General features: G+C 25.9%; 1 protein-coding gene across 1 annotated transcript; it reads left to right on the forward strand.

The window, feature by feature from the left end:
- The first annotated feature begins 1,356 nt into the window (after positions 1–1,356).
- LOC113865574 (LOB domain-containing protein 4-like) lies at positions 1,357–5,379 on the forward strand. Its single transcript, XM_027500242.1, has 2 exons — positions 1,357–1,644; positions 5,041–5,379. The coding sequence occupies exons 1-2, from the start codon at positions 1,468–1,470 to the stop codon at positions 5,377–5,379; spliced, it is 516 nt and encodes a 171-aa protein (XP_027356043.1). The 5' UTR covers positions 1,357–1,467.
- Positions 5,380–12,686: the final 7,307 nt, after the last annotated feature.

The raw sequence follows: 12,686 nt of genomic DNA on the forward strand, positions 1-12,686 counted from the left end.
AAGTCTTCACGCATTAACTTTTTTTCCTGTTTCTGTTAGTGATTTTTATTTCATTTTTTTAATAAGCAGCAAATAAATTAATTAATGAAATCCGAGTAGGGTACTAAAACACAATACAAGATAAACATATTGATATTGTGGCTTCTTTTCCGAAATATGGTAAATTTAAAACAAATTATCAAAATAGAGTATTTATAAAACATTTTCTTAATATAGAGTAATTTTTGCTAGGTCATATCGAGTGTCATCTTTTATATAGCTGACATTTATTTTTTTTAATAATAAAATATTGAGTATCGTTCGACATTCATTTTTTAATAATAAAAAAATAAGTATCGTTCATAAACAATCCACCACATTCGACCTGTCTCCACTGACATTATTGATGGATGAGCAATAGCATTTTCATTAACAGGATAAGGATTTGAACAATGAATATCAAGAATATGACCTCCATAAGTGTTGTGGATGCAGGATTCAGTCATGGAAAAGGAAAAGATAACATTCAATTATACTGACCCAAGAAGTTTTAGCACAAGGTTAATCAAAGAATAGAGATAAGCTGCAGTTTAATTCATAATATTATTTTTTTAATAATAAAAAATGAGTGTTGATATATATACGGATGACACTTAATTTTTTATTATCAAAAACTGAATATTAACTTTTATATAACTGATATTTAATATTTTATTATTAAAAAAATAAATGTCAGTTATATAAAGGACGATACTCAATATTTGACCAAAATCACTTAGATTGAGAAAATGTTTTATAAACACCTATTTTAGTAATTTATTTTTAAATTTACCATATTTTAGAGAGAAAAAAAAGCCTGATATTGTGCAGCAACGTTTCACAAAATTACAAAGTAAAGTACATTCCGTGTGACTTCAAAAAAGAATCTCATCCCCTATTGTAAAACAATGCACTGCCAAAAGTCTTGTATCAGAACTACAAGTCAAGGATGCATAATAAGAAACCAGAATATATACACTGAGGTAATCTTTAGTATCTTGCTACAAACTGATCAATTCTATTTTCACCTTGTAAGTACATCATAAAGTTTAAGAAAGGGAAACTATATATTCATTTTAAATCAATATATTGAGTAGTTTAATTTTATTAAAGTATATGTAAGAGGTTAAATATAATATAATTAGTGTGATAGAAAAAATTAATAATGTTCAGGTGGGGCAAACGATCTTATCAACATCCATGATTTTGTCTAGCAAAATCTAGAAGTTCTTCTTTTATGGGACCCTTTAAGATTTTCTGTCCCTAAACTTCTCTATATATATAACATCTTGTCCACACTCCCTTAAGACTTCCTTCCATCGGTTGAAGCCTTTCTTTGTTCATTTCCATGTCCAGTTAGCTATACTTTAATCAAGTGGGTTTTTCCAAATTTAAGCAATTCTTAGCCCCTAAGCCTAATCACATTGACTCATTCTTTCACTTGAAGAAATGAAGGACAACGGTAGGAGGCATGGTGCAATGTCACCATGCGCAGCATGCAAACTTTTACGAAGGAGATGTGCACAGGATTGTGTGTTTGCTCCTTATTTCCCTGCAGATGAGCCCCAGAAGTTCGCCAGTGTCCACAAGGTTTTTGGGGCTAGCAATGTCAACAAAATGTTACAGGTTCAATTTTAATATCCTTATAATACTGTTCATGATTTTTTTTATTGCTGTTGTCATTTATCATATAATAAAATACTATAAAGTGAATTTTCTGATCGTTTTGTTTAGATAAAAGTAGGCAATTAGTTGCCTTTGGATTTTTCTTAACCTTTACAGATTCTCAAATTTTTTAGGATATGGTAGGTTTTAATTTTTAAAGGATATTTCTGTGTATTATTTACGGTAGAAAAGGATGGCTAACTTAATTGCATAAAATGAACTGATTGGTAAAGAAGAAATTAAACAACCGCTACATTGATTTCAAACTGCAAAACATTGATCAGTACTGTATCCGTTGAAATCAAGTATAAAACTTTGATACTTACACTATTTAATTTTTTTTTTATAAAATATGAGACTTTTTATAATATATATTAAAATTTATATAATTTAAATATTTGTAAATATATTATCAAAATTTTGATCCTTTATTATAGATTAAAACGTGTCTGATCACAATTAACATAACATACACACAACCATTATAACATTTAAAGTTTTAATGTCAACATTTTTAAAATTGTGTCCGACGTATAGCCAATGTTGTTAACATATAAAGGGATTAAATCAAGTTTTATTTATCTAATGTTTAAAAATTATTACCATTTATTATATTTAGACAAAAGTTTTACGTAAAATTGTGTATTAGTTTGGGTGACCGTTGTAGGCATTGATTAAAACTTAATTACGTAAAATGAACGGATCGAGAATGAAACTCAACACTGAACTGATCATAATGTATACAATTAATACTATATTCAATATTTCATATAGTTATTTAGCTTAATTTAATTTTTAATCTTCATAGTTAGTGTACGCAAGATTTTTATTTTTTTTAATTTTAATTGCTCATATTTAACTATATTAATATTTTAATCATTCAAATTAAGTCTCTTACTTCAGTTTTTTATAATTAATAAAAATGTAACAAATATATAATCTACTATTGATTTATAAAAAATGAAAAAAAAGTATATAAAGTAATTAAATAAAAATAAAAAGATTTTATCATATTTTAGTTTATATATTTGATTTTGTATTTTATTTAAATATTATTTTACTCATTTATTATATTTTGTTAATTATTAGATGAAATCTTGAGTAAATGACTTAATTTAAATAGTTAAGAAATTATAATAGTTAAATATAAGCAAATAAACTTTTAAAAAAAACTAAAATACACATAAATTATTGTCACCCTGATCAAGGCTTCTTATTATTTTTTTATTAGTTCCTTCCATCACGTGTTAATTTTTCATATATAGCTCTACATTATTCTATTTGGTGTTGAAAGTAGTCATCCAACAAAGGTGTAAAATGATGCTTTATCCGTTTATTTTTTTTTACCTCACATAATTTTTCTACCGTTATAGTGGTTACTTATGGTTGAAGACCGCACGGTCCCCAACCTAAACTTAACTACTTAGTCCTCATTCTTCTTTATTAAAGTAAAGTTAGGTACAGCTTACTAGCAATCCTTCATATGACTCCTTAGCACATATAAAGAGGACAAAGGATCAAGTGTGTGCAAATTAGCTTTACAAACTTGGAAGCTAAACCCATAAATTATATACATTAATTACTATTGGGTATGTGTTGCAATAATTTGCTTAGCAATATTTTAGAAAGAAAGGACTGATTATAATGTTCATCTTTTCTCTCGTCTTTAAATTCATGGGTTACATTGATAGAGACAGCTTATATATGTCCGAAAGTGATGTTGATTCCCCACATTAGGATATTTAATTTCATCTTGTAAATAAATTAATCATGCATGAAAAACATTTAATATGTATGCATGACACCTTGATGACATAGTAGCATCTTTTTCTTTTCTGGGGAAACATATATTGGTAAATTAGTCTACGAAGGTAACGCTTTGATAGATAATATTATAATAGGATTGGATGTAATATATAAATTATGTATTATGTTTGATACATAATTAAAAATACAAGCAGTAAATTAAAAACATAGGCTACGTTTGAAAGACATGGCACACTCATAATGAATGAACGAAGGGGTACTCTTCGAAAATAGGGTAAGGGAGACACACTGGCAATTTTTCCTAATATTTCAAGCTTTGCTTTGGGCAGTGGTGAGTGTCATAATGATTCAGAAGTTGTAATTCTTATATCTATTTTGTACCTAAAAGAATATTTTGTACTTAAGGTTAATGGTCGGAAACTCTACAGTCTATAGGATAAACATTATCCTAAATTTCCTGTATGCATACAAGAAAAATAATTGCTGGGTTAACTTTTCAGTCATGATATATAGAATCAAGGTTAAATCTTTCAGACATGTTATGATGTGTTTGTGCATTATTGTTCTAGTCCATTGCATCCCTGCTTAAAGCAAGCCAAGTTATTATTATGATTTTAATTTATACTATTTATATATTCGCTCAAGTCAACTACATGTTTTATTTTCCGCTCTAAACCACCAACTTCAAAATGCACTTTATTACATATGGAACTCTTTTTTGACTAAGCAAGAAAAAACAAATGAGAATTTCATCATATCACTCACTCCTAATTCAAAAAGCCAATCTACATATGCTACTAGGTCAACGTCTCAGTGGCTCACCTGAAGATCCTTTTTAATTTGTACTGAAGTTACGAGTGATTTTACCTTTACACATTCACATTCACACCCATCATGATATAACTCACTAAAACTTAAAAGCAACTTTTTTTGAACATTCGATATTCCACATTCTTAATCTATGTTTCATGTTTGCGGATTTTGAATATAAGCCCAGTTCAATATTAGTGAAAAGTGTAAACATAAAGTTTGAATCGGCTGTTTAACTAAAATGTTTTAAGCAATTAAGAGTAAACCTCTTATTTATATATATCTTTTAATTTGTTTAATTGACCAATGTGAAATTCTATTATCTTAGTATTCCTCCTCGATCAAGTTGAATTAGCTTATACCTAGTTGTGATTTATATTTTTATTATTATTTAGACATGTGCTTTTTTTTTTCTTGAATTTATTTATGCTACAAGTCTAATTATATTAATTGGACCTTTAATTTTATTTTTATTTAGAATTTGATATTATATTAGAAACTTCTTTAATATATTAAGATTTTAAATATGGGCTCAATCATAGAGCTTATTAGAAAGTTTTAGCGTTTTATAAAATATAATCTCTATTTAATTTATTTTAGTGAGTTATATAGATACACTTATTGAAATAGTTTTCTTTAACTTATTATAACAATTTTCAAACTCAAGCATATGAAAAAAATCATAAAATATAATCATTTTAAATGAATATAAATTATTGTTTATGTAAACATGCCATAACATTAGATTGCTCTCTAATGAGTTATGATCAAAATTGGTAGGAATTGCCAGAGAACCAACGAAGCGATGCAGTTAGCTCAATGGTATATGAAGCAAATGCAAGGATGAGGGATCCTGTGTATGGATGTGTGGGAGCCATATCCTCTCTTCAGCAACAGGTTGATGCGTTACAAAGCCAATTGGCACTTACACAAGCAGAGGTTGTGCACATGAGAATGCGCCAAGTGTCACCTTCATCTGATCAGCACAAACTGGTGCCTGCAACCTCCAATTCATCCTCAGAGAATTTATCCCCTACAAGCAGGCTCACCAAGTCCCTTTTCGCCATGGACATGGTCGTTGATCAAGCAAGCATGGGAGAGTCCTTGTGGTCATGTTAGCTTAATCGGTTTCATATTATTGGTGTGTATAAGAGGGCATCTAAGCTTTATTTATTTTCTTCTTATTATTGCTATCATGGGCTTAGCTTACTTTATTGCCTATAAGCCACACATGAGTCATGCACCATAATACAAAGCTGGAGCTTCATGTGCCATCTTCTTTACTACAATAAATTAGAACTTTCTTAACAACTGTTTGAGACATCTTAAAATATACTTTTCATAGTTGACTGATAAATAGAGGGTTTATTCAGAAACATTTACTTTTTTTAGTATTAGTTAAAATAAGCAATAGTTAAGAAAGAGTAACAATTACAAAAAGAAAATAAAGCATAACGATCTTCCTTGATAGTTCATTGTATAAACTGTTAAGAAAGATCACAATTTTTCTTAGCAGTTAAAAAAAAGAACAACTAAAAAAAAGTATAAAAAAAACCACTAAGAAAAGGTTATTCTTAGCCATTCTTATTGTTATCCATTAAGAAAACCTACATATATATTGCTTCTCTTTTCTTAATTACCATTGACGAAACCCCTACATACATATTCTGTTTTGTCTTTTGCCCTTGAGGAAGCCATTTTCACTCTTATTCTGCCTTCCTCACTGTCTCATTCTCGCTAGCTATCCTAACCCTCATTCTTTCTCAAAGTTGTCAAAACTACATTGACGTCATCAAAACCTTGCTTTCTACTATTATTCTTGTTTGATTTTGTTAAAGCTCATCATGTCTATGTTGATGTCATATGTGAACTCCTAATTTTTTCACGATCATTAAAAAACTATAAATAATAATAATAATAATGTAATATTTAGTACCATTCTTTTCAATAGTCTTTAAAATACTCAAGCATATAATAAATATCCAAAAACAACAGTGGTTTAATTTTTGTCTTTTAAAAATAAATATAAAAGAATAAAAAATAAAAAAGAGAAATTTGGGCTAGTATCACTTAAGATCTTATTTGGCAAGTTCAAATTTTCTTCCATCCGACTAATACTGCAAATCTTGGGTAAAATCAAGAATGAATCTTCTTCATATTAGAGAAGAAGAAAAAAGACATTTTTTCATAAATGTAATTTGATTGAAAACTTTTTCTTTCCTTATTTCCTTCTAACTCAATTAATTAATGTAGTAGAAAAGAACCGAATTTCGAAGTCAAAAAAGGCAAGGGCGAAAAATAAATAAAGAATGACCATTTGAAGAGGCCATGATTGCAGCAAGAATCGTGAGTTCCCGGAAATGAACCTTTCTTTAGATGCCAATTTGTTGGAATTAGAACACACACTTACAACTTACACAGAAGTAAGAATGAATAAGAAGAAAGAAGTTCTGCAGAGAATGTGTAGCATGAGAAAAAAACGTATGTGTTATCATACAAACAACTGAAAACAACACCAATACTACAGTAAAAATTTAAAATAATTTTATTTATACAAAATGCAAAAATTATTTTTAAAAAAAAAAAAAATTTAATAATGACTACTTAGTTTGGTCTTCAACTATACGGAATATCATCTAACAGAATATTTAATTGGATTGTCCATCGTTACAGGCCTACTACGAGCCACCCTTTAATGTTCATATGTCACTGTTGATGCCTATGCCAACCAAACCAAGCTTGGCTGCAACCAATTGGGTATGTTTCCATTTGACTCAACTCAATTAATTTGGATTATTTTAACAAAGTTTGTCCTCGAAGTAGACCCATCTCATATTTTCTTTATAGATAATGTTGCAATGGACTGGCTCCATATGCTTTCAACTTTTGTGACTTGCCATGTTTACCCCTTGTTTTTGCCAATCTATTGTCCTTACTTTGAATTGCTTTTCTAAATAAAGATAGTATCACTATTACTGTGAAGGCATTTTAAGTGAGAGAAATTTATTATTATGAGATATGAGAGTATTAACAATAGTTATTGAATTAAAATAAAGAGTTTAAATTTGATGTTATTACTTTACTATTTACTCTATTTTTTTCTTGTCAATGATTATTATTAATGTCTCTTATCTTTCACTTGAAATGTCTCTTTTATTAGTTTGATATAAAATGTGAAAAAAATATAAAATAAAAGTTATTGTTAGATATGAACAGTAGGCAATCAAGTAGGCCTATAACATATGGACATTGCAAGATGGCTCTAGGCATGTGTTAGATGAACAATCCAATTAATATGTTTAGCATCGTGTATAAATTAAATTATTTTAATTTTTTGTTATTTTATATAAGTTTTGCATGTATAGATGAAATTACATGTGTCATGATTTTTTGAGTTTTGTCTTTTTAATAAATTAAATTATTCAATAAACAATAAGTTTTGTATTTATAAAATGGGAAGCTAGTGATGACATGAGCTTAAAAAAATATTTTTTGTCGTGATACATTAAAATAAAAAAAACATTATTTTATATATATTTTTTACTTTCTTTTCCTCTCCTCCTCGTATCCACATTAATCATGGTGGTCTGTCGCCACCTCTCTCTCACTCTCTCTCTATCATATATCATACCCATATCCAACACTCCACATAGCGACGTATGCTTGCATTTGCACAGTCATCGAAGCATTAATTCTCCCAGGCTCCTCCTATTGAACATGTACCAATGCTCCCAAAAACTCACCACTAAGAAAAATGAAACCTTCTAAGAATGTCAAGTAACAACAAACAAAACTAACAAGTAACAAAAACCTTAAATTTAATTGAATTATATTAATTGATTTTATATTTTATTTAGGTTTGAAGGCAAAGGTGATTACTTTGTCTTCAAAGACCCTCTTAACCAATGTGCATTCATCTTTACGTGCACATTTCCCTTTTCAATTATTTTGCATTAGCAAACAAATATAAAGAGAGAAGAAAAAAGAGAGAAAAGGGTGGCAGCAAACTACCATAAATAGTGTGAATTTGAAGAGGGAAAAAAGAGAGAGAGAGAGAGAGTGAAAGGGAGGTGTGAAATGATGTTTTAACTTTCACATATCATTTAACAATAAAAGTTGATGTTTTTCAAGTATTTGTTAATAACAAAGACTTAAATGCATGATAGATTAATATGTAAAAAGTGTGAATATCATTTTTTATTCTTCTCTGTTCTTTTGTTGATCTCAAGTTTTTAAAAATAGAATAAAAACAAGTTTTCTTAGGGAGAGAGTAAATTTTTTTAAAAAGAGAGAATATCAAAAAAATAAAAAAAAACAAATGCTTTCAAAAGAAAGAATATTAAGAAGAAGAAATCAAGGATCGAAAGTTAAAGAGAAAAAAAGGAAAAATTATTATTTTTGTTATCTCCACCTTCCTCTGTTGTGATCAAATATTTCTTTTTTCATTGTGAGTATAAAACACGCATTTTCTTGTGGCTGTAAGGTTTAAAATTTTTGTTTGATGAATATGGATATAAAATAAAGAGAGAAGGCTAAAAAACTAAACTTAGTCATACGATTTTTGCTAAGTGTAGATTTGTGAAATAAGACAAAGAAAGAAGCTACACTTAGTTATATGATTATTTTTATTTATTTATTTATTTATTAAAAAATTAACATAAACAAAAGTGGAAGGCTATAGATGCTAAGCAATGTGCACCTTTCTTATATATCACTCAACACCTACCCTGAATATGTTGCACACATGTAAAGTCTGTAAGCCCTTTCAAATCAATGAAATCATGTTTTTTTTTAATATTTTATAATAGATATTAAGTGAAAAATAGAAAAGTAAAGAAAATTAAAGGAGGGCAACCTGACTTTTTTATATATATTAATATTATTATTATTTATTAGTCAAGTTTATTTTTATTTTTATTTTTTATTATTACTTTTTTGCCCATTTTTTTTTTATAAAAAATGAGTTCTTATTTTTATTTATCTCATATTTTATTTATGTTAAATAAAATATTTTACTCTTTATTTTTTTTATTTTATCATTTAGTTTTCTTAACCTCATTTATTAATTTTTCTAAACAATAATAATTAGGATAGTAATAAGGAATGATTACAATTGATTTAATCATATTTTTTTATATTATTCTATTGTTTACATTTTAATAATTTATTTATATTATTTAGTATTATTATCTTTATTGTACTATATAATTTTAAATATTTGATGATGAACAAATTTTATTTTTAATTTAATTTTAAATAAATAATATAATATTTGCATTGATTAATAACATTAATGTGTAGTTACTCGATCATTATGTGTTATAAATTGATAAATCTTACTTGTACTAACATTAGCTTAGGTTTTATATAATAAAAATCTATCAAACAAAATTTAATCTTTTTATTAAATAATAATAATAATAATAAAATTTTTATTACAATATATTTATTCATTTTATTAATAGAATTAATTTTATATTTTAAATTTTCTTAAGTTATATTTCTAATTTCGATGAATTAAATAACCAAATATTGGATTTTTTTTATTATACAAAATTTTTACAACATCATGTGCAATTTACATTACCTACATTTGGCCAATAAATTATAAGAGATTTATGTATAACTTATACTATCTTAAATTTTCTTTCAATATAAATATTCAAATTTAAGTATAAATTTAAAATTTTACATTTTCAAATATAAATATTTTTTTATTTTTAAATTATTTTTAACGATTTACAAGATAGTTGTGTGATTTTTCTTTGTTCTTATATTGTTTATCGTAGAGTACATGTATAATCGCGTTATCTTGTATATTAAATATTATATCTTATAAAATAATTTTAATCTAAAAAATAAACATTCTTTTACTTGACCAATCTGAACACTAAAATTTTGATATAAAAATTTTGATTTTAAAAAAAAAATCTGAATTTTAAAAGGAAAATGGAATCAAAGGGTTTTAAAGAAAAAATAAAAATTTGTCTTAATAAAATAGGAAAAAATTTAAAATTAATTTTTAAAAAGAAAATAGAATATGACAAATAATGAAACTCTTGAACCAATGCTACTTTATACATAAAAAATAAAAAATTCAGAACCATGGAGTAAGGTGGTCTTTTGTGAGGGAGGCATTAAAAGAGGCTAAAAATTTTGAGAGGAGGCATTCTTAAATTGAGAGAAAAAGAGAAAAATATAGAGAAAGGAAAATTAGTGGAAAAGAGAAAGAATAAAAGGCAAGTAAAAAAAATTCAAGAACATTAAGTAAGCTTTATCATGCATTTTATACATTTTCTTCTTTATACATATTTATATTTTGAATAAACATTTCCTATATCAAAACAATTCTAAATGGCAAAAAAGTTTCAAACCACCATTTCAATCATTCATGTCTCACCACCTCTCTACCCATTCCTCCATCTATCATCATCTACAAATACAAAACTCACCATAAAAAAACTCTTTCTCTACCTTTTTTTATTCTTCTTCCTTTTTCTCTCACTAACCTTCACTACTCAAAACCATGACCTTCATTAACCTCACCTCCACCCTTTCATAACTTTTATTGTTTTCTTGGAGAAAAGCACACCCCTACCTCTAAAGTCTTTTCCTCTCAACTATGAAAATTTTTAATTTGGGACCATTTTACCCTTTTTATTTTTTATTATTTTTTTGGTCTGAATTTTTTTATTTATTTTTATCTTTATTTTTTTTATTATTTAGTTCAACATACAATTTATTATTTTAGTTTTATTTATTTATTCATCATCATTATTATTTATTATTATGATAATTATTAATTTATTTAATGAATGAGTTCTTATTATTTATTTTTGTTTTTTTATGTTAGCCTAGTTTAAATAATTTTATTTTTATTTTATTTTATTTATTTAAAATCTCTTGATACCATTTACTTTACAATATTTTATTTGAGTTATTTTTTTATCTCATTTTAACATTAACAATAAATTATTTTCTTTTTTTTATATTTCATTATTTATATCTTAATTTTCATGTTGACTTTTTCTACTTTTTAGGATTGTTATCTTTTATTTTATTTATTATATATTTGTAGAATATTAATGCAATTTAATTTTATATTTATGATTACTTTATCTTATATTGTGAATACTAAATTACTTATTTCTTTTGTATAATCAATTAATAAATAATAATATAATTGTATCAATTTATAATACTAACGTATAGCTTCTCTATCGTCATGTGTTATAAATTGATAAAGTTTATGTGTACCTATGTTACCAAGACTTTATACAATATTAATTTATCATATATTGTCATTAATTAATTAGTTACCCACTTTAATAATAATATCAATCAACTAATTTAAATCTAAATTGTTTTATTAAAAAATAATTTACAATGTTAATGTGTAGTGACTCTACTTTTATGCATTATAAATTGTCAAAATTTATGTGTATCAACGTTACCTTAGATTTTATATAATATAAATCTATCAAATGAAATTTTTAATGTTTTTATGAAATGAATATCTTCTTTAATCAATTCAAATAAAATTATTTTTTATTATAATGAAATTAATTTCATATTTTAAAATTTCTTGAATTGTATTTCTAAGTTTGATAAATTAAATAATCAATTATTTCTCTATTTTTTATTTTATTATACAAATTTTTGCAATATTGTTGTGTGATTTACATTACCTTCGATTGTTCAAAAATTATAAGAGATTAATGTATATATTACGTTATCTTAAATTCTCTTTCAACATTAATCGTAATCAAAATTCAAATTCAAATACTTCATTTACGAATAAAATATTTTCTAACGATCTGCAGTATAGTTGTGTGATCTTCCTTCACTTTCTGTATTGTTTCTCATAGGTATATGTATAATCTCGTTATCTTGTATTTTAAACATTATAATTTTACAAAATAATTTTAATTTCAAAATAAATTTTCTTTTACTAAACCTAATTTTAATCAACTAATTTCATAATTTTTAGATAAAACTACGTGGCTTTGAGTTTTTCATTGCACCCGAGGATACGTAGGAGCGAAAATCAACCAGACCCATCAAGTCAAAATAATTTTCAAAATAAATTTTTTCTCTGTTAAGATACCTAAACAATATCTCAATAAATATTTTTTCTTCTTCTAAAGTAAAAATAAAAAAAGTTATTGTTTAGGGGTTAAATAAATATTTTTCAAAATTAAGATGAATTTGCATAATTAATTTAAGGAAACTATTTTTAAACGGACGTTGTAAGGTGCTAACACCTTCTCTACATGTAAATGACTCCCGAACTTATTTTTTGTTTCAAAAATCGTATTATATTTAAGTTTTTTCAAGGTTTTTTTTACAATAAACTTTGGTGACGACTTTTCTGATATTTTTTAAAACGTTTTTTGTTGTACCATTGCGATCGCCCGGTTGCGATA

The sequence above is a fragment of the Abrus precatorius genome, unplaced genomic scaffold, assembly GCF_003935025.1.
Source record: "Abrus precatorius isolate BTA unplaced genomic scaffold, Abrus_2018 Scaffold4, whole genome shotgun sequence".
NCBI classification, from domain to species: Eukaryota; Viridiplantae; Streptophyta; class Magnoliopsida; order Fabales; family Fabaceae; genus Abrus; species Abrus precatorius.